The sequence below is a fragment of the Balaenoptera musculus genome, chromosome 8 (genome assembly GCF_009873245.2).
Source record: "Balaenoptera musculus isolate JJ_BM4_2016_0621 chromosome 8, mBalMus1.pri.v3, whole genome shotgun sequence".
In the NCBI taxonomy this organism is placed as follows: Eukaryota; Metazoa; Chordata; class Mammalia; order Artiodactyla; family Balaenopteridae; genus Balaenoptera; species Balaenoptera musculus.
Genome location: NC_045792.1, coordinates 11,783,352 through 11,806,129, shown reverse-complemented (window position 1 = coordinate 11,806,129; position 22,778 = coordinate 11,783,352). Strand labels below are relative to the sequence as shown.

The following is a 22,778-nucleotide window of genomic DNA, read 5'->3' as shown; positions in this document are numbered from 1 at the left end:
TTTCTCTTTCCACCCATGTAATGTCTGACTTCTTATCAGAGAGAGGCCAGCCCATCCGCTCAATTATTCTGCAAATCTGATAAGAGAAAGAAAGTCAATATTTTACAGGTCTGGAAGGAGGGAAGACTTGGTTCCAGGAACTACTTCATTCTGAGGATGAAAGAATCAGCAGTGCCCTGGAATCTTGAAGTGCACCAGCCTGAGAAAACTTTTCCTGGGAGATCTCCCCCTCTATCTACTTACCCTTGGGTCTGAGTCAGATCTGTATTTGATATCCAGGGTTTTGATAAGTCTATAGTTAAAACGGAAAACGGTGACCAGACAGTAGCATAGGCCCATCTTGTACCATTAAAACACCTCTGGATAGCACTGCTTTAGAAAATTGAATTAATGCCCCGAGTGGCCACATCTCTATGAACTAGTCCACTCGTTGGGACCACACTCCACTTGGACAATCACGACCAATTTCCAACAGTTCCCTGGCATTCTTGGTCTAGAACAAGTACAAGATCAAGAGCACGAAGTCCCCAAGCAGAGTCATGTCTACAGATTGCAGAAAGAGTGAAAAATAATAGCTGCCACCAATTGATGATACACTTGGTTGTAGTATTTAATATAACTTTATATAATTCCTCACTATCTGAAAGCGGATGAGTGGTTCTTCTCCGGTAATAACAGCAGCTATTATTTATTGAGTACCTTCTCTCAGCCGGAAAATGTGCTTCACACATCTTATTTAATCTTCACAACTGCCTTGCAAGACATTATTATTATCTCCAGTTTAGAGAGAGGAAACTGACACTCTGGGAGCTTGGTAGTGCCCCTCAGGGTGGCACATGTAGGGTGGCAGGGCTGGGATCAAACCCCAGGTGGCCTGATCTCAAAGCTCTCCTTTCATGGAACCTCAGTGTTATCTAGGTCTCTCACTTCAGGACATAGAAATGGAGTATTTGCAACAGAAGTAAATTAGAAGTAGATTAGATACAAGGAAAACCTTTGGAACAGTGATTATTGTGGAATGTTGAAATGGTTCATCATAAGAGTTGGTTATCGCTTTCTTTTAACCTATTTAAGATTGAAGGGTGGGGTTTATCATTACTGAGTGAATTTAAATTTCTTCCTTCAAGTGGAGCTGGTACTTGTTAGATTAATTTCCTACCAAATTTTTTTTCCTCTTCACTTAGTTCCTCTGGCAGCTGCCCATTCCGGTTGGTTGGCTGTGATTAGTTCTACAATCCAGCCGTAAAGATTCCCAAATTCTTGACTGAAACCAATAAAGACTAAATTGCGTATTGTTTGGCATCTGAGTTACATGCAAGGGATGCAACATTTGAATTGAACCAGCCTCCCTACTGCTCCTTGTTGCAAATTCCAGCCCCATTGCTGATAGGCCAGCCCCGCCTGGAAAGGGTCCAGGTGGCCTGGGGTTTGGGGTCCCCAGCTCTGACCACAGCCTGAGTTGCATGCAAACGGCGCCTCTCTTCCAGCCCAAGCAGCTGTTCTGGAACAGCGACTGCACGCGGCGCTGCCGCTGTTTCCGGCGCAACCTGATCCAGTGCGACCCGCGCCAGTGCAAGTCAGACGAGGAGTGCGCGCTGCGCAACGGGGTGCGCGGCTGCTTCAGCACCAAGACCTCCTACTGCCTGGCGGCCGGCGGCGGCGTCTTCCGCACCTTCGACGGCGCCTTCCTCCGCTTCCCGGCCAACTGTGCCTTCGTGCTCTCCACCATCTGCCAGAAGCTCCCCGACATCTCCTTCCAGCTCATCATCAACTTCGACAAGTGGTCGTCCCCCAATCTCACCATCATTTCGCCCGTCTATTTCTACATCAACGAAGAGCAGATTCTCATCAATGACCGGCACACTGTCAAGGTGACGAGCCTGTCCTTGATTCTTAAGAAACGTACTCTGGAACGAGGGCGTGTCTAGGGGGTTGTTTGCTGTGGTTTTCCGTGAGGTTTGAGGATAATAGGCTGTTGCTTCATACGTACTATACACCGACGACCAGATTTTAAAGAATGAAAATATAAAGATTCTATAAGCGTAAGCGTGGGCCCCATTTAGTCCTTGACTAACGATTTCCAAAGGAAATGTACAGTGTCTCAGGGCTATAAGGTCGGTGTGGGTGCTGATAGAGCCTCAGGTGATAAAATGGTAGCTAAGTCAACTTTTACTCTGAATTAATTTCCAAAAAGCATCTCATTTGTTTTTAAGAGCCTTTAAAATTATTCTTGGCTCTGCCTACCTGTACCAAGACCCACTCTTTCGTCTCTGCCATCCTTTCTAGAAACAGAGAAGGCAAGCGTTTGCCTATAAACACAGCTACCTAAATAAAAACGGGAGGGAGATGCAAGAGGGAGGAGATATGGGGATATATGTATATGTATAGCTGATTCACTTTGTTATACAGCAGAAACTAATACACCATTGTAAAGCAATTATACTCCAATAAAGATGTTAAACAAACAAACAAAAACGGCAGGGAGGGATCATCCCTCGCTATGAGAGCGCCCCCTGATGACACACCAAGGGAAAGAAAACAGAGGAGGGATATGGTGGATTTCTCTTAGGTTGGCCCTTCCCTAGGCCTGCTGCCTGGCTTCTTGTGAATCTTAGACCCGTATATAAATAAATGTGAATCTCCAACCCACCCCCGGAACTAATACACCTCTCCAACTTGCATTCCTCCCATCCCTCCATTTAAGAAGATAATCTGCTCGGAACTAGTGCTGGTGACCCCCAGCCTCTCAGCTAAACCAGGCTGTTCACAGCAGACAGACCAGAGCCGTGGAGTCAGCACCCCCTACCCCGGGTTGCGGTTCCAGCTAGGGGGGGCCAGGGAGAGAGCCAGCACATGCATAGGAGCATTTTTGGAATTGAGTGTTACTGTACCTGCTTTCTACCACCGGCCCAGATAATTGTGCACAGGGAGTATCTTTATTTGAAGAGTCATCAAATAGCTTAGTATCCAGCATTAGGGAAAAGACTGGCAGTATTTTGCAGGCTTAAAAGGAAAAGTCTGGATTTTAATACTGGTTTTTAACGTCAATGAAAGCTGCTACTGTTTCTGACACTCCAATTCCTTTTGCAAATTGGCCCACATAGACAACAACTGCATTGGTCCAGAATACAGCAGCAAGAAAGTGAAAAGGGACCACGTGAGAGCAAAACTGACATTGTGCTGAATAAAATACCCCCAGCCACCAAAATAGTAAAGAATCATATTTTTTAAAGGCTTCTGCTTTTTTTCAGAAATGAAAGTTACTAATAACCTGTGGGGGGGAGAAGAATTTATTTTGTAAGTACAGGAAAGGCATGTTATGTTCTGTCCTAAGGGCTAAGAAAAAAAGAAACTGTTATAAAGCAAGAAAATGACAAATGGAGAAAACACTGTGCCTCTAGGACCTCTGGGAGGGTACCTCCTGTTTCAACATTATAAACAAGAAAACAATTAACATAGCAATGATCCCCAGGTTCATTTTAACCGTGTTAGACCCTCCTTAGCACAGGATTGGGATTTCATTTTCAGTAATTGGTTTATGCTAGAGAAAGTTTTATACAAAAATCCAGCCATTTGTTGTGAGTTATACTTTCCCATCATTTTTTTTTTGTATCTCTCTGCCTCCATACTTTGCTTCTTTGCGGGGAACTGCGGGCAGTTAGATGAGTGAGGGCTCAAATTCTAGGGCGGGGGTCAGCAAAATAGGAAATTCAGCCAAATCTCCTCGCTGCCTGTTTTTGTAAATAAAGCTTTAGTGGAACACAGCCTCACTCATTTAGTTACTATTGTCTCTGGCAGCTTTCCGGCCACGAGGACAGAGTTGACAGAGATCATATGGGCCGCAAAGCCTAAAATATTTACTCTGGCCCTTTACAGTAAACGTTTGCCAGCCCCTGCTTTGAGGGTCATATACTTTTTCTTTCTCCTTTGACAGGTGAATGGCACACAAGTGAATGTTCCGTTTATAACCGGGTTGGCAACCAAAATCTACAGCAGCGAGGGGTTCCTGGTGATCGACACCAGCCCTGACATCCAGATACACTACAACGGTTTCAACGTCATAAAAATCAGCATCAGTGAGAGGCTGCAGAACAAAGTGTGTGGCCTTTGTGGCAACTTCAATGGGGACTTGACCGATGATTACGTGACCCTGCGGGGGAGGCCTGTGGTGAGCAGCGTGGTGCTGGCCCAGAGCTGGAAAACCAATGGCATGCAGAAGAGGTGAGAACTTGCAGCCGCTAGACTCAAGGGCCCCCGTCCTCCCACGTCCATGACAGGCGTTGCTGAGGAAGGGACTTTGTACAGCGTCACCCTTCCGGACTCCTACAAAGAGCTAAGCTGAAGGTCTTTGGAGTTTTCATCATACAAATAGGCACAGCAGTTTCTTGAGCAGCAGAGGGAGGAACTAGGCTTAGATGATAAAAGTCTAAAATTTTTGTGTCATCCAGCCCTCGGCTAAACAGAAGAGTGTGCCCAGGATTAGAATTCTGAAACCGTGGCCAGCTGCCCGACTGCAACCGGGCACCCCTGCTGGGGGGTGGGATTAAGATTTAACCCAGGAGATGAGGGCTATCCCTTGCTCCCCAGTGCTGAGACTGTGTGTCTGTGACTCTTACCAGAGGCTTGGTTTTGTGCAGGTAGAAGTTGGTGGGAATCAAGAAAGCCTTTTAAAAAGCAGAAGTCCGCGAGGTTATTCTCAGGCCCCTCTCTGGCCGGCTGAAATAGAATGAGTTAGACAAGTTACTCCAAAGGTGTTTAATTTAGGGCCCTTCTGGGCTGCTGAATTATGTTAATTCCTCTCAGGAGCTATAGATATGCTTCTCTTTCCTGGCATTTCTTTGCTTGTATAATGGTTCTGTCCCCTTGTGCTTTAATACGCCAAACATCAGCTGAATACCCAGACGTGAAAATGAAGCTCCAAACCCTCTTTGACCCTTCTGCAGGTGTAAACTGAAAAATGTGCCGTAAGTTAGACTATCCTGTGAATTATGGGACCCAGAGCTGGAAAGAATCTTGGGCACCATCTGGTCCAGTCTCTTTTCTAGGTGAAACAGAGGCTAGAGTGGAATGATTTACTTGAGGGGGTCCTATAAGTGGCAAAGCCAGGATTAGATTCCAGAATTCCTAATGTGATACTTTCTCTAAAATGTCACTTCTAGGACTCACAGTTAGAAAAATGACTACTTTGCACATTTAAGCTATTCTGGGGCTTCCAAAGGTGAGCAAGTTTCAGTTCCTCCTAAGGAATTATGAGTCTGTTTAAGCTTCCTTTCCCTTCATTTCTTCCTTTTATTTCTTCCTTTATAAACGATTTCAGCCTGACACCAATTTTCTTGTGATGATTTTACTTTTGGTCTCTGATAGCTAAACTGGAACTGGTTGAGAAGTTTCTGGACTTCCTTTTAAATCTTTAATTCTACCAACTGTCATTGCTATTATTAGTAGTAGTGATAGTAACTATCATTATTATTGGTGGTGGTTGTTATTATATGAACACCTGTTAATAGTTATTGTATCAGTTATATCAAAGGTTAATGGTGATTATATCAATATCTACCTTTTGTCTGACACTCTGGCAACCAGTCCATCATTTTATTTTACCCTCATTTACCCCAGTGGTGTAACAATAGAAATTACCTTGACTTTCCTAAGGTCACATAGTCTGTTAGTGTTGGGATCAGCATTCCCACACTAACTTCTGGGTTAGCTAAGAAGGGCACTGCCATGGTCTGCCCTTTCATTGGCCATCTTGGATGCCTGGTTTTGCTTCCCACCCTGACCAGACCTCTCGCCCCCAGCTGCAACGAGCTGCAGTTCTCCCAGTACGCGGCCATGTGTGACAACGTGCACATCCAGAAGATGCAGGGCGACGGCTACTGCCTGAAGCTCACGGACATGAAGGGCTTCTTCCAGCCCTGCTATGGGCTGCTCGACCCCCTTCCCTTCTACGAGTCCTGCTACCTGGACGGCTGCTACAACCACAAGAAGTACCAGCTGTGCGGCTCCCTGGCCGCCTATGGGGAGTCCTGCCGCTCCTTCGGGATCCTCAGCACCGAGTGGATTGAGAAAGAGAATTGCTGTAAGAGAATTATTTTATTTCTGCAGACTCTTTTCTAAGTTGAAAGCACAGCTTTGCCAGTGGCATCACTGTGTCCAGGGCTGGCTGGCTGGTCTGCATCTCGACCCATAGATCTGCTCCCAGGGTTGGAGGGTGGAGAGCTGTGAGCTGTAGCAGATTCCATGGGGCGCATTTTCAGTGGAGCCTGACTCCCCTCTAAGTGCCTGACCAGTTATGGAATTTGGAACACCAGCTGGGGAAGGTGAGGTTCTCTGGGTTGGAGGAGCACCAGTGTAGTTAGTGACTTTAAGATAGCCGGACAGAGTATAGGATTCCTGATTGATTTCAGTGCCCCGAACTCAGCTCTACACAGGCTCCCTTAACAAGGGTCAGAGCCCAGATCAGAAAGAGAAGGCACATGGCAAGTGGCAAGTTGAGTTGGAATTGAGCTGGCTGTATCTGCCTGGTTGCAAGGAAGCCATGGTTGGATTCATAAAGGGATTACACATATACTATTGATAAAATAAAGATCTGTAGATTCTTGCATTTGTTTTCTGTAGTAAGAAAACTATTTTGATCTGCGTTATCCATTATTCTCTTTGTTCATCTTCTTACCATGTTAATCAAATACATGGAGCAAATAAATATGTACATAATCACACATAAATTTGTCATATCCGTATATGTGTGTGCATATACATAATGATCAATCTGTCCCATGAATGCAGTATGACATTGCGGCCGACAGGATGTGTGCCTGTCCCTCGACATGCGCCACCAACCCAATGTGCATACAGGTACCGCCATGAAAACTGGCCCTGTTCATTCCAAGGCTGAGCGTGCACATCAGTACATTTGCAGACCAAACCTGAGCAAGAGTAGGGATGCACTTACTTCAGAACCTGAAAGCAATGTGGTTCATTAAAATATGCATTCAGTGATTTCAGAAACTCTTAACAAGCAAACGACCAGTCTCTGTTAGCAAGCAACAGAAATAGTTTGTTTGATAACTTTAATATTTTACCCTGTTCTGTTAATAAACAATACTTTAAAAAACCTTAACTGTTTTGAACTTTAAAAATTGTCTGGATTTTTTTTTTAAGTATGAATTTTTGCTTTTAACCTTAAAACTTCCCTCTGAATTGGGCATGTTGTATTTGCCAAGTGGTAGGTGGACCACCATGTTTGTAAGTGAGGTTCTTTCCTTCTTGGAAACTGTAAGCTCCACGCTTTCTTTCCCTTATTCTCTTGGGTGGTTTTCATATTGTGTTAATCAGCCAGCACATTCATGGAGTGGCTGTTGTGTGCTTAGCACTGTGTTAGGTGCTGAACCCACTGGGCAAGTAAAAGGGTCTTTACAAAAGGAAGCCTTTAAAGAGTAAGTGTATTTAACTGATGCTGATGGTTTTCCTTCAGTCTTCTTTCTAGGAATTAAGACAGCCTAATGCTACGCCATACCTGTCCTCCCACCTATTACAATAGTTACTTAGCAGAGGGTCGGGAGAAGCACCTGCAGCTATGGGATAGCTCAGGGGTTTTGTTTTGTTTTTGAACTCTTGAAGAGAACTTGGCTCATGCTGGGATTGAATCATTGCTGTTTCTTCAACACTCACCATCATATGCCATGACGACGAGGAGGATTATTACACCTGGATAGGGAGACAGTCTTTAAATAAAGAAGTGAGTGTTTACTAAATCCTAATCTTCTCAAAAAGGAAGTCGATAGAGATCTAATACTGAAAAATCAAGAAAAATAGTACACTGTGATATTTCGAAATATGGATGTAAAAACTAGAAGAATTAAAAGATTTAAAATAGTTGTCTCAGAAGCATTAGAACTGGAAGATAAGAAGACTGGGACATGGGGTTGCCATTCTTCAATACAGCATTATTTGACTTTTTACCAGTATTATTTTGATAAAAGTAAAAATTAAATGAAAACAGTTTTCTCTTACCATTTACAAACATAGAGTTAAATATCCAAAGAAACCACCAAAAGACTTTTAAAATGACTAAGAAAAATAATTGGGAAGTGGAGAGGGGCTAGGCAAGGGACTGCTATTTTTCACTTTAAGCTTCTCAGTACTACTTGATTTTTTTTTTTTTTTTTGGCATGGCAATTTGACAAAACTTTAAAAATTAAAATTTTCCAAGGGAAAACAATTAGAAATAACAACTGAAATACGTAAGTGAAATTTGCTTTTGTTATATTGAGTCAAATCATCAGAAAACAAACTCATATCAAGAATAAAATAAAGAACTCAAAAAAAAAAAAGTGAGTGTCTAAAAGAAATGCTCTCAATTAGTAGTTCTCAAACTGAGATGTTGACGAGCTCACAGGTGGCCTATGGGCTCATCTGCTACAGAAATATTTATAATCTGTTGGTGATGACACTTCACATACATTTGTATTTTATTTAGAGTTTTCCCCTTTTTGGTAAAACAGTACCATTAATCTAAGTCAATGCTGGTGAGTTGTGTGTAGATAGTTTGTCTATTTTTATAAAATTAAGTAGAAGTTTGTGGGGTAGCTGGACCATGAATCAAAAAAAGACTAAGAAGTCCTGGTTTGAGGGACCTCTCTGGCACCTTACTGGCCATAAAATCTTCATTGTTGACAAGTATTTTTTGAGCATCTACTATGAGGTGGCTGGGTGCTGGGAATCTAGAGGTAAATGGCTTGGACCCTACTCTTTATATAAATATAACGATACCAATGCGTATGATTGTGGTACAGAGCAGGAAGTGCAGTAATCTCGGGATGTCCTGGCAGTTAAGCGTGTCTGTGTATTCCATCTTCCCCACTTACCTTCACCTGTGTGTGACCTTGGGTGCACTTCAGCTGTGATGCCAAGTTACGACACTTAGCTGGCAGAGTTTGTAAGCGTTGGAAGAGGTAATGCCGCCAAAGCATGAAGCACATAGCAAGGACCTAATTACTAGCTATCGTCATTATTTCCCAGAAGGCTGCCCTGTCTGTTAATTTGCGTCTGCCATCTGACCACACCAGGTCCACTGAAGTGGCGAGTCCAGAGTGTGACCACATGCTGCCGTGCACTGGTGTGAAAATCAAGTTGTGTTTCTGTTTGTTTTCCTTTTTAGCAGGAGTGGTTGAAGATCCCTGTCTGGGGGCGGACTGTCCCAATCGAACCTGTGAGCTGGAAAACGGAGGGGAGCTGTGTGGCTGCATGGAACCCCCTCCCTACGGAAACAGTGAGTGACACCTGCCGCCCCCCCACCCCCAGCCAGACAGGCCCCGCGGGAGACGCCCGGCAGCCATGTAGGAAGGCTTTCGGGTGGGAGCCCGCACGTCCCACACTGTGGGTTAGAAACCCAAGTAACGAAGCTTTCCTGAGCATTTAACCAGAACAAGGAAGGAACCCGACCTCTTCAAAGCAGGCTAATGTTCGTTTCCTTGTAGCTACATCCTTTTCTTCAATAAATGATAACACACAAATTTGGACATGCATAGAATCAGCCAGCTCCATCTGAGTCCATGTTCAACATCAGAGGGATCCAAATTGATCTTTTAGACTCACAGGGAGATAAGGTGGTTTGACGAAAACATGAAAGAATCAGGACGAGAGTGCCAGGTGCTGTAAGACATGTTTAAAGCCAGCTTTATCTGGCCCGAAGCTTTTCGGTGGGTCCTGAAGAAAACAGAAATGTTGAAGCAAACGGCAAACAACTAGGACTCCAGGTAGGAGTCCCCTTAAGGTAGGAATGGCCTTGTCCCCTGGCCAAGAGCGCACTCGTTTTGTCGGCTTGTGGGGGACCTGCTTTGCTTCCCAGCTCTGTGTCCTTGGCTGAACCGAGGAACTCAGAAGGCACATGCCACATTTAGCATCATCAGAGAATGAAAGCCTGGTTGACCAGAAGGCTCCACAGAAGGGGACCACATGTGCTGTTCAAAGGCTTCACCTAAGCAGATAAAAACGTTTCTCTCTGTTTCTTTAGAGCTTATTAGCCTGTGTTTGTGTACTCACGGAAAATGTCCATTGGTGCATTCCATTTCAAAAAACAAGAGCTCCGAGTGCTGGCCTGGGTACCAGCTGGGCTGTGGAGTGGCCTGACCAGGGCTGCCCTCACTTGGGGCATGTTCTTTAGCCAGGCCACAGTGAGCCAGATGCGGTATGGAGCTTACAGACAGTAGCTACCGCCAAAGTGGGGCGGAAATACTGGGTTTAGGAAGAAAAGATCAAAGACACTTTGTATAGCATTTTCATCTTTAAAAAAAGGCTCTCTGGGGACTTCTCTGGTGGTCCAGTGGTTAAGACTCCTCGCTTCCAATGTAGGGTGCGTGGGTTCGATCCCTGGTCGGGGAACTAAGATCCCACATGCCGCACGGCATGGCCAAAAAAAAAAAAAGGCCCTAGCATTGCCCAAGTTATTGCTTTGAATGAGTTCATATACTCATTTAGTTTGATCAGAGCTTCATTAGAAATGCTGCAGCCTGTGTGTGAAGACCATCAGCCTCTTCTAAAGAGAATGGGGCGCCTCGCCCACCCACACAGCATGACCAACTCCCACTGACGTGCCTTTCATAATGACTGTTTCCCCACAGACTCCCACGACATCATTGACGCAGAGGTGACCTGCAAGGCTGCCCAGATGGAAGTGTCCATATCTAAGTGCAAACTCTTCCAGCTCGGCTTCGAGAGGGAGGGTGTGCGGATCAATGACAGGCAGTGCACCGGCATCGAGGGAGAGGACTTTATCTCCTTTCAGATCAACAACACCAAAGGGAACTGTGGAAACATTGTGCAGGTGAGGAATGAGGGCAGGAAAGAGCATCTGGCTGAGGTGGTGGCAGCTCCAGGTGTTGGCACATTGATTGTTCTTAAGCCAACTTCAGGGGTTCAACTTAGAAACATGCTCCTTGGAAAACAGCAAAAGGCATGCGCGAAATGAAGGACAGCGGGAAAATAATCATTGGGTGCTAAGTGGTTGAACTGAAAGCAAGATGAGTGACGTGCTTCCTTCCCTGGTTTGCGCTGTCTGCTGTCATCCTTTGCCCTGCATGCTGACACATGTTTTTACCTCTCACGCTTCTGTTGTTCTTCCAGGTAAAGACAGCTGGGTTCAGCTATTGCAGGGTGTAAGGGTGTCCCAGACATCACTTAACAGTTGGCTGCAGAAATACAGCAAGGTCACAACATTTTGTGTCGGGTTATCCAATTCATAGGTTAGCAAAGCATCTCACTTCTCTTCCTCCTGTGCCTTCCTACTGTCTTTTTTTGATAACTGTGTTCATTAACACTTTTTATCAGGGAGTGAAAGGTGCAAGACGGTGAAACATGCGTGTGTTCATCTTGGTACTTGTGGGCATGTCTGGTACAAGATTTGGCGGAGGCTGGATTTTGAATTAAGACTTGAAAGAGAAGATACATATTACCTCAGGATGGCAATACTTCATGCTGTCCCCAGCTTGGGTTCCCACAGATAACTGGGGACTGGTTGTACTTAGAATTCAGTGGTACATGACATCGCCCTCCGTGGGCATTCAAGGTTATCAGACTGAAGGGTGCTGTTGACATCTATTATAATACTTTTTTTTCCCAGTAAGTGCTGAGACTAGCTCCATCCTGATTTATATTGGCCTCTGGGTTATATATGAAATGAAGCCATTTTTCCACTTTCCGGCCGGTGGATTTGAAATGCAAGCCACATACTCACACCCAGATTTAATGATTTCTGACCTCCCTTTGCTTTGCAGTCCAATGCCACTCATATCATGTATAAAAACACCATTTGGATAGAAAGTGCCAACAATACTGGCAACATCATCACCAGGGACAGGACGATCAGTGTGGAATTTTCATGTGCTTATGAGCTGGATATCAAGATCTCCTTGGACTCTGTCGTGAAGCCTATGCTAAGGTAGAGAATCTCGTGGGCTGTGCACGTTGCTCTGTCTTTTCCTTGACAGTTAAGGTTAGCACAATCAAAACTGCTAGCATCTGTCTTTGAAGCACTAGGGAGAGAATAATTCATATCTTCTGAACCTAGATGCCTTAGACCAGCATTGTTCGATAGAACTTTCTACAGTGATGGGAATGTCCTATATCAGTACTGTCCAATACAGTAGCTGTATGTGGCCATTGAGCACTTGAAATGTGCCAGGGGGAGAGAGGTGCTGAGGAATTGAATTTTTAATTTTAATTAAAATTAGATTTAATTATTTAAATTTAATTATTAGACTTTACTACTCTCTGCTTGGCCTTCCCTCTGCATTTTCAGCTTGGAAAACGGTAAGTAATTGAACAGATAACGTTGCTTGGGGTCCCCCGACTTACGACTGTTTCCCTTGTAGCGTCATTAACCTGACAGTTCCAACCCAAGAAGGCAGCTTCACCACCAAGATGGCGCTCTACAAAAATGCCTCCTACAAACATCCATACCGCCAGGGCGAAGTGGTGCTGACGACTCGAGATGTGCTGTATGTAGGGGTCTTTGTGGTTGGAGCCGATTCCACGCATCTGATTCTGACGCTGAACAAATGCTACGCCACCCCCTCCCGTGACAGCAATGACAAGCTCCGATACTTCATCATTGAAGAAGGGTGGGTAGCCTCTTCTTGGAGGACAGTCTCAGAGCCTTTAGTATCAGATTTGTCTACATTGTTTTTTAGGGAAGAGAATGGGAACTAACATTTGTTGACGACCTACAGGGCGAGCATTTTGCACCCAAGAACTATCTAATCCTGATGACAACGTATGAGGTAGATATTATAAGCCCCATTTTACAGATGAGAAGGCTGAGGCTTAGTGAATCAAGCAGTGCTTAAAATCACACAGCAATTTAGTGGTAGATCACCAGTTCCATGTGGCATTAACTACAAAATGCTTTACTCTCAATGTGACCCAAGAGGGCATTCTGTCCTGCCTACTTTGAATTTCAATCTGAGTTGAATGTGGATTATCTGCAAATGAAAGGATGTAAGGAGAATAACTAAAGGTTGGTGAATAGGACATCTATGAAAATTAAAAAGGGATTAGAATAATAGCTTATAAACTTTTTTTTTTCTTTTACTCACCAGTATATGCCCAGCACCTAGCATATTTCCTGAAACAGAGTGGTTATGCAACAAAATTATTGAATGAATGAATAAATGAATGGGTGAATGAAAAAGAAGAAAAGACTGTGGACCAAACAGCAACCATGATAATTATCTTTATTTTATAAAAACACTTACTGGTTTTGTCAAGCAACAATACTTTTTTAACAGGTTTATTGCATACATAATTTATATACAATATAATGTACTTGCCCTAAGTGTAAAATTCAATGATTTTTAGTAAATGTACAGAGAAGTGCAACCATCACCATAATCTAATTTTGGAACATTTCCATCATCCCAGTACCATAATTCTTAAAAGCAGTTGACTATGTTAATCAAAATTCTTTCTCTTATAAGTGGTAGAGACCATTTCAAACTAGTTTATGCAAAAGCAAGGTACTTAATTGTTACAAAACCAAATCACATTAAGTAGATGCAGCTTCAGGGATGATTGGGTCCAGGAAGCCAGATGCTGTCAAGACTCCCTCCCTCCCTCTATCCGTTGCTCTCTGTTTCTCTGTCTCTGTCTCTGTCTCTCTCTGTCTCTGTCTCTCTCATTGACCTCGTTAGACACTGGCATTTTTTTCTGCATTGTAACCCCCAGGAGTGAGCATTCCTTCTAACCCCAATTCAGGGAATCCCTGAGAAGGAGTATGATTAGCCTTTCTTGGATGGATTTCCTCTGCCTTGTTTGGAGGAGATGCAACATTAAATTGCCTGGTGTTGGGGAGGGCAAAGTTTTTCTTGACCCTCTTAGGGTTCCTGGCTGGGTCTGAACATTAAATGGACAAAGACAGATTAACAGGAAAAAAGCATAACATTTATCTAATGTAAGTTTTACGTGACATGGGAGTCTTCATAAGGAAACAAAGACTCGAAGAAACAGTTCAAGCTGAGTATTGTTATGCCCGGTTTGATGAAGAGTGGACAGTCATGGAGAAGGTCAAGAGTATGTGGTAATTGTAGTAAACTGCGGGGAATCTTAGCCAGACTGTTCAGATTCTTCTCAGTGTCCCTTTGTCTTCAGAAATAAGGATGCTCCTTTCCTTCTGGTATAGGGAGGGCACCTCTCACATAAGGGCTTTATGACCTGTTTCAGGTGAGAAGAGTGACCTACCTAGTTCTGCCATTTTCTCAAACTCCTTCAGCTTAAAATATTCAAGGTGCCAGGTTTGGGGGTAGTGTTTCTTGAACCCTATCCCAGGCCTGAGTCAGCATGCCTCCCTGGAGTGGTCAGGGAGTGCTATGGATACTGTAATTAGCCTTAAAGTTGGGGAAGGAAGGAATGGTTCCCCCAAAGAAGAAGAGTACGGTTCTAGGTGGACAAACAATAAATAGCCACTATTTTGCACATGAACAGGCTCAGAGCCTGTACGCAGCTCACCCAAGGACATCCAACCAGCAAGGGGCAGAGGAGGAAATCTTTCAAGCACCAAGACGCATCAACTCCCTACCTGGCTGGGTGTGGCTTGTGGCCTGCGTTGCTGAGGCATAGAGTGGGATTTTCAGCAAAGCCCTCCTGAAGGCACTATCTTTTTGAGTTGATGTTTAGCCTCCCTAGAGGCAGAGGGAAGGACTTGGTGACTATGTGGTGTCTTAACAGGCCCAGGTGCTCCGGCTAACATCACAGGTCTCCGTTTCTTCATCTGTTCCCTTCCTCCCCCTCCCCTCGCCCCAGCCATGGTCCTTTCCCAAAGTAAAAGAGCTACGATCTGAGCCGCTGTACAAATGCAAACCCGGGTGGGCAGGCTTGGGCCGCCTTTGAAGGACACTGTGGCATTTAGCATTTTTTAAATAGTATTTAATAGAGTTGACCCAGAGAGGGAGAGTAAGTGAGTGGGTTCGTAAATCTCAGCTCCCCCCAGGGTCTGGATGAAGGTCTTCAAATTAAACTGTTGTTGGGTGTGAAGTAATTTCATCCTGTGAGAGAATTTAATTCATGCGTCCTCTTGACCTTTCTTGGAGGGATGTGGTTATTGGTTTTTTCCAGTGAGCTTATGGGAAAACTGCTGCTCAGTGCTGAATGACTGAGCAGCAGAATGGGTCCGCATCAGAATCTCGGGGGAGGGGTCAGCCGCTCCTCACCAGCTACGTTGGGGGCAGAGATGCCACCGCCATCTACCAGTGATGCCAAGGTCTGGGCACACGAAGGTCACTTCTCTGTTCTCTTTATGTGCCCAGACAGAGGAAAGGACACTTGTTCCTCTGATAGTGGACAAAGGATTCTAGTGCTCGGTTTGTTTGTCCCCCGAAGGCGGCATCCAGACAGCCTGTCCCTGCTTCCCGAGGCCCCTTCCTTCTGCTTCCTGTTTTTCTGACACTTAAACCTCGAATCATCTCTCTGGGAGTTGGGGGTCTAGTTAAGACGGAAGGTCTGCGTGAAGACTGGAGGGCTGAGAACATTGTAGAATCCTTGAACCAACTTAGATTATTCAAATGAGTCACAGTGACAAGGAAAAGTATAGCAAGTAAGTTTTTGTTTCAAAGCATTTAGGAAACTATTGCCTTATGGACTAATTACCAAACTGAATAGGTGTGGGAATGCTGAAGGATAACTTCAATTTTTAATTTTCCTTATCATGAAGCTATTGAATCCTGGGGGCCAGGGGAAGGAAACATAAGGAAAAGAGTCACCCTTTTTATCTTGATAAGATCGTTTTAAAGAGCTTCTTGGCCACAGTGGGCCAACCTTGGCCATGGAAGCACAATTAATTCATTCACTCACTGATTCATCCAGTCTAAAAAAAAGATTTTTATTTTGGTCTAAAAATTAAGTATAATTTTAATACCATATTTCAAACAAAACAGTTCTGAGAGTTAATACTGTATGTATGTTTCAAAAGTAAAAATACAGCTTTATATATACACATACATGTTCTCTCAGAGCTGAAAGACAGGTCATAGCTTTTATTGCTTCTCAGGCAAATATTTGTGTGAGTTTGACTAAAGAGCATCTAAGTATTTTTATTTTTCATTTTTTATTTATTTATTGTTTTACAGTACGTCCTTGTTGGTTATCTATTTTAAATATAGCAGTGTGTACATGTCAACCCCAAACTCCCAATCTATCCCTCGCCCCCAGCCTTCCCCGCTGGTAACCATAAGTTCTTTCTCTAAGTCTGAGTCAATTTCTGTTTTATAAATAAGTTCATTTGTATCATTTTTTTTAGATTCTGCATATAAGCAGAATATCATATGATATTTATCTTTCTCTGTCTGACTTACTTCACTTAGTATGATAATCTCCAGGCCCATCCATGTTGCTGCAAGTGGCATTATTTCATTCTTTTTAATGGCTGAGTAATATTCCATCGTATATATGTACCACATCTTTGTAAATACTTACTGTGTGCCCTCCAGTGTGTTGGAGACACAGTGAGGACTACACCTTGGTTCCTGCACCCCAGGGGCTCAGCAGGGTGTTGTTGGCAAATCCAGGCAAAGCCACCTGTTCCTCCCTGGTCAGGGCATGTTTATATAGGAGGGGGAGCCATAGACGGGCATTGGAGAAAGAGCAGGGTTAGTTAGCAGGGGAAGAAGTGCAGAGAGGCTTCCAGGTGGGGGAAACAGTACATGAAAAGACCCTGGGGCATAAGAGACTGTGGTCCATTTAAGAAACTCTAACAGGTGGAGGCGAGATACCTGTGTCCCTGCCTGTTGGCTCAGTACCACAAGGAGAGGGGAAGGGAGTGATCCCTACATCCAAACAATCGTTCAGCTCATCTTTGACTGCTGGTCCGTCTTCTCCAGCTCCCACCTGTTTTCACTTGTGGGAAGATTTCCCGATAGAGCTTGAAAAAGGGGCCCCTGCCAAAATTGATAATTAACTGAAGAAAGTACAGAAGATGTAAGGACTCATCTTGTGTTTATTAAACTGATATCAGTAAAACACAGTATTGTGAGGGGGAGGAATGAGAAACTGGCGGGTAGGGAAATTGAGTGCAGGCCCTGTGGTCATTTTGTTTTTAGTTGCAGTTAAGATCCTAATTTGAGGTGCTATTTGATGCTTTTCCAACAAACTGAAACTATAAGGGAGTCGTAATAAATGACAGACCCACACACTCCAGAGGTCACCTTCAAACGCAAAGGCATTTTTACCGTTCATGATGGTTTTTGTATGAAACGTGAAAGTGTGAAGCAGAGAGTCCCTTTTTTCCGAATAGGTGTCAGAACATTAAAGACAACACCATTGGCATTGAGGAAAACGGTGTCTCCCTCACCTGTCGCTTCCACGTCACCGTCTTTAAGTTCATTGGGGATTACGATGAAGTCCATCTGCACTGCGCAGTGTCCCTCTGTGATTCAGAAAAGTACTCCTGTAAAATAGTAAGTGAGAGCATGAAAATTCAGTGCTTAGCTTTATTTCTCTCAGTTCCAGTTTTCCCCACGTGGGGAGTCACGAATCCCAACGTCGGTGGCTCTATAGAGTTCTTTAGGACTCACTGCACCTGGCAGTGGCTGAATTGGAACCACCTTCAGAGGCCTAGGAGTGGCAGTCGTCTGAGCTGGAACAATAAGCAGGGTAGAATGATGACCATTTACTCCTTTTATCTGACTTAGAAATGTCAGTCTGTTGCTGGCATAACACTAGACCAGGGTTTCTCAAACCTCAGCACTACAGACATTTTGGACCAAATGATTCTTTGTTGTAGGGCTGCCCTGTGCTCTGTAGGCTGTTTAGCAGTATCCCTGGCCTCTAGCCACTAGACCCCAGTATCACCTCCTCCCCACTTGCAACACCCAAAATGCCTCCTGACTTTGCCCAGTGTCCCTTGGGGGGCAAAATTAGCCCTGTTTGAGAACCAATATGCCAGAGTCTCAAGGAGCCAGGCCCCCTGCATCTGAGGTGAGCGATGGGGCCAAGCTCCCCTCCACCACAGAAGCAAACTCCCGGGCTCAGGACGCACTTTATCCAGGTGTCCTTTAGACAGGGATTATCCCACAGATATCCAAATCCACATCCAGGCCTGAGGCTGTGGAGGGGCTGGTGGGATGAGGTGACAAACCAATCATCTGGTCCATGCCAGGCTTACATCCCCACCATGTACGGCTATGTCCCTAAGACTTTATTGCACTAGTACCTGGTCCCTAACCTTTAACACTGCAGCTTTATGCTCGCCCCATGTTGGCCGAATCGAGATGTGAATTATGGTCAGAGCTACTTACAGACGCTGCTGCAAACACTGTTCTCTGATCTGATACAGGATCCTCCTCCCTGGGAAGGGAGCCTCTTTGAATCTAATTCTAGTGTGGAGAATATATTTAATTCTGTTCAACATAAAGCCCCGAGTCCCAGTGGGCTCAATGATCAAGAATGGATTGATTGTAATTAATCTGAGCTGCAGTCCTGCTCCAGGCTGAGCCACTGCCTCTTTTGGAGGTGGAAACGTGGTGAAGAATAAGTTATCAGCTTAATTGTGTGAAATTTTCCCTCCGGTGTTCTGTCTTTCAGAATTGCCCTCAAAATTCCAGGATTGCCACAGATTACGCCAAGGAACCTAAAGAACAGATCATTTCAGTGGGACCTATCAGGAGAAAAAGTATGTATGTTCCCTAAAACACACTATAAATGATTCAAACAGTGGGATTTGAAGGCTCGGGCTAAGTCTGGGGTGTGTTTTGCCTACGAGGTGAATCTGGTGAACAAGGAGCTTGAGGACGCCAGTTTGGGGACCCCAGTTTGAGAAGCCTGCCCGCTTCCATAATGAAATCTTTTCACGGACTATTAAAAACTCATGACAGTATCGGGATTTTTTCCTTCCACCCCTCTCTTGAAGGCCTTGCCCTTAGATACGAGTTGAAGAGCTGGACTGTCTGCAGGTAACTTGTCCAGCGGCTCTTTTTCAGGGCTGGACTGGTGTGAGGACAATGGAGGGTGTGAGCAGATCTGCACGAGCCGCGTGGACGGGCCTCTGTGCAGCTGCGTGACGGGGACCCTTCAGGAGGACGGCAAGAGCTGCAGAGGTGAGCACGACTCCCGTTCAGGGCCGGCAGCTGGGGACATAGGAAGTTCTTGACCCTGAGAAGGAGACAGTCCTATGTGAGGCCCACTCGGTCAGCAACTGATCTATGAGACTTCCAGAAAGTAAGAAGGAGAGATGAGGAAAACGCCTAAGGAATTCTAGCATCATTTTGGTTTTTTTTTTAAACCTTTTGGTCCCTGCTCTTTTATCTAAAGATAAAAGTGATTTTTTTTAAACATCTTTATTGGAGTATAATTGCTTTACAATGTTGTGTTAGTTTCTGCTGTATAACAAAGTGAATCAGCTATATGCATATGTATATCCCCATATGCCCTCCCTCTTGCGTCTCCCTCCCACCCTCCCACAGCTCTAGGTGGTCGCAAAGCACTGAGCTGATGTCCCTGTGCTACGCAGCTGCTTCCCACTAGCGGTCTATTTTACGTTTGGTAGTGTGTATGTGTCAGTGTTACTCTCTCACTTTGTCCCAGCTTACCCTTCCCCTCCCCGTGTCCTCAAGTCCATTCTCTACAGCTGTGTCTTTATTCCTGTCCTGCCCCTAGGTTCATCAGGACCATTTTTTTGTTTTTAGATTCCATATATATGTGTTAGCATACGGTATTTGTTTTTCTCTTTCTGACATACTTCACTCTGTAGGACGGACTCTAGGTCCATCCATCTCACTACAAATAACTCAATTTCGTTTCTTTTTATGGCTGAGTAATATTCCATTGTATATATGTGTCACATCTTCTTTATCCATTCATCTGTTGATGGACACTTAGGTTGCTTCCATGTCCTGGCTACTGTAAATAGAGCTGCAATGAACATTGTGGTACATGACTCTTTTTGAATTATGGTTTTCTCAGGGTATATGCCCAGGAGTGGGAATGCTGGGTCGTATGGTAGTTCTATTTTTAGCTTTTTAAGGAACCTCCATACTGTTCTCCATAGTGGCTATATCAATTTACATTCCCACCAGCAGTGCAAGAGGGTTCCCTTTTCTCCACACCCTCTTCAGCATTTATTGCTTGTAGATTTTTTGATGATGGCCATTCTGACTGGTGTGAGGTGATACCTCATTGTGGTTTTGGTTTGCATTTCTCTAATGATTAATGATGTTGAGCATCCTTTCATGTGTTTGTTGGCAATCTGTATATCTTCTTTGGAGAAATGTCTATTTAGGTCTTCTGCCCATTTTTGGATTGGGTTGTTTGTTTTTTTGATATTGAGCTGCATGAGCTGCTTGTATAGATGAAGGTGATATTTAAAGAAGGAAGTTACCCAGCCATTTAAGTACCAAATATTGGCCTTAGATCTGGCCCCAAGTCTACCTGGGTTGAGCTGGGACTGGGGTGTGTGATCCAAGAAACAAGGTTTCCTGCAATAGCCTTAGCTGCCAGGTGTCCCTGGTACCCTCTAAGTTAGCAGGACTCTCCTAAAGGTTGGGTTAATTTCGCTTCCTTGCTACCTGAGTCCAGGCCATTTGGAGAAAGTGGGTTCTTGGCAATGAAGAAAGTAGGTTCCTTTACTGGAATACCACAAAGATGTCTGATCCATGTCAAACAGGTATATTTTTTTTCATAGGACTTACTATGTCTCTCTCTGTTCACAGCCTCTAATTCTTCCATTGAACTTCAAGTTTGGACGCTGCTTCTCATCATGACCCAGATTTCATTATGGCATTTTGTCTATACATCAGGCACGACCTCATAATTAACTCAAGGTTGCTATATAAAGTACTGTCATTTACTTACTTCAACTCCCTGTAGGATAAAAGGTGTGTGCCCTTAAGTCAAAACCTATTTGAGATTGCCCACTGTCTCAAAGTGATGCCACCTGCCCCAAACGGTCAGGGTTCCAGAAAAGAGGGAAGTGTCATGCTCCTCTTTCAAGGTATGCAACTGGACTTCTAAAAGCCAGTTGTGGAAAACATATATCTTGCTTAAAATTTCCAAATAGTTGTCACTAGAAACGTTGGTTCGCATGAAAAACCGGTAAAGGAAAAAATTCTGGTTAGACAAGTCTGTCGGAAATCTGACCAGAGAAATCTATCCCACCAGTGCTGTTTCTGTATCATAGTTTTTATAGAGAAAGGGCCTGTTGGAATGATATCAAATACTGAGAAGCGGTGATTGGAAGGTTTGACTCCCTCTAAGGAACCTATCCGGTGTTTGGAAGCATCTGACCTCGACGCGCCTGTGTTACTCCCCTCCCCACATCCGCCCCTGTGTCCTCCAGCCCTGCCGGGCCACGTGGCCCCCGCACGTATTATTTGCAGACCTGGGGACCCCAACACCCCATCTGTCTCTTCAGACCCAAACTCTTCTCTCTCACAAATCAACCAAATCATTTTTAACGTGTTTTATGCTTAAATAAACTTTGTGTTCAATTATTCTCATTACTCCGTGGCTGGAACCATACTTATCGATGTTAAGCTTTGCACACTAAATAGCATCCTCTGATTAAAAAAAAAAAAAAAAAAGACAGCAGCAGCAATTGGAGCAGGTAGGCCCTGATGGCCAGAGCTTTAATGCGTTTTGTTATGCGGCTATTTGTCCTGACAGAGCATTAGCAGGGCGTTTAGTGAGGTGCCATGTGGAAGAGAAGCAGGCAGCGTCCTCTTCTGTATGTGGCACAACAAACCCACATTTACTATAATTAACTACATAATAGAGGGCCTGGTAAATATATCCCTGGGGTGCCTCTGTTTTTAAGGTTAAAAACAAAGTAAACGCCACTTCAAGTTTATTTTGAAGTTGTTTTGGATTTAAGCTGATGGCATTTTTTTTCTTTTTCTGGGAACTCTGGGAAACGCTGAGCAGAAATCCTAGCGTCCTTGACCGTGGGTTGTGGGTACGATTCCTGTTGTCTTACGTATAAAAGGCCCGGCATCACACTGTCACTGGGCTGAAGAAGCGGGGTATAGACTGAGTCTGCGCTGAGCGGCTTTGCTCTCCCAGCCCCGGGGAGGGTCCACAAGCTCTAGCCTGGCAGTCATAGATGCTATGCGGCCAAGAGGACAACCGGTATTGATGGAGAAAAATATGCATCTGCTTCAACTTAAGACATCTTAGGATCTTTTGGGAAAATGCTGAACATTGAGATGGATTAAGGAATCAAACCATCTGTTCTAGGAGAGACACAGTATCTCTTCCTCACCAGGATGGAAATTGATGTTATGCACATGGTTTTTTTCACGTGAAAATCCTCAACTCCAGACTTTCCCCCACTTCAAGATCAGCAGATTCAGAGCTCCATTCTCATTTCCATAGTCTAAGGTTTAGGTTTTCACAATCAGATTCTGAGTTGAACACAATAACATCTCATTTATTTTTTTTATTTGATTTCCTCAGATGAATTTTAACTGAAGACATACAAGGAGGAAATGTTTTCATATTTAATAACGTCTCTTTAATGATTTTCATATCAAAGTCACTAGAAATTTCTAAATTAAACACTATAATTGTTTTTTAGATTTTTAAATTAAATCCTTTCTTGCCACACTTTAATTCTTGGCCTTTGGTTTTCTCACTTGGTTGACATCTTTGTCTGTCATCAGGATAAGCTAGGTGTGGAGCCATATTAGAACACCCCAGAATCTCAGTGCCTTAAACAACAAAGATTTCTCTCTTTCTCACATCAGGGGGCTCTGATCCTTACTTCCATCCTGGGAGGGAGGTTGATGAGACTTTATTAT

At 44.2% G+C, this 22,778-nt stretch overlaps 1 protein-coding gene across 2 annotated transcripts in view; it reads left to right on the top strand.

Annotated features, from left to right (window-relative positions):
- The window catches only part of LOC118899230 (tubulin-specific chaperone cofactor E-like protein), a 151,597-nt gene extending 130,180 nt beyond the window's left edge, over nt 1-21,417 (top strand). The window contains exons 21-31 of one of the 2 annotated variants that reach the window (XM_036860605.1): nt 1,488-1,871; nt 3,935-4,221; nt 5,799-6,079; nt 9,161-9,271; nt 10,623-10,825; nt 11,775-11,938; nt 12,372-12,620; nt 17,282-17,444; nt 18,571-18,658; nt 18,966-19,082; nt 20,694-21,417. In XM_036860605.1, the coding sequence (XP_036716500.1) occupies nt 1,488-1,871; nt 3,935-4,221; nt 5,799-6,079; nt 9,161-9,271; nt 10,623-10,825; nt 11,775-11,938; nt 12,372-12,620; nt 17,282-17,444; nt 18,571-18,658; nt 18,966-19,082; nt 20,694-20,794 (2,148 nt within the window). In that variant the 3' untranslated portion in view covers nt 20,795-21,417. Of the gene's footprint in view, nt 1-1,487; nt 1,872-3,934; nt 4,222-5,783; nt 6,080-9,160; nt 9,272-10,622; nt 10,826-11,774; nt 11,939-12,371; nt 12,621-17,281; nt 17,445-18,570; nt 18,659-18,965; nt 19,083-20,693 lie in introns of both variants that reach the window. The other variant, XM_036860606.1, reaches the window with a different exon arrangement.
- Nucleotides 21,418-22,778: the final 1,361 nt, after the last annotated feature.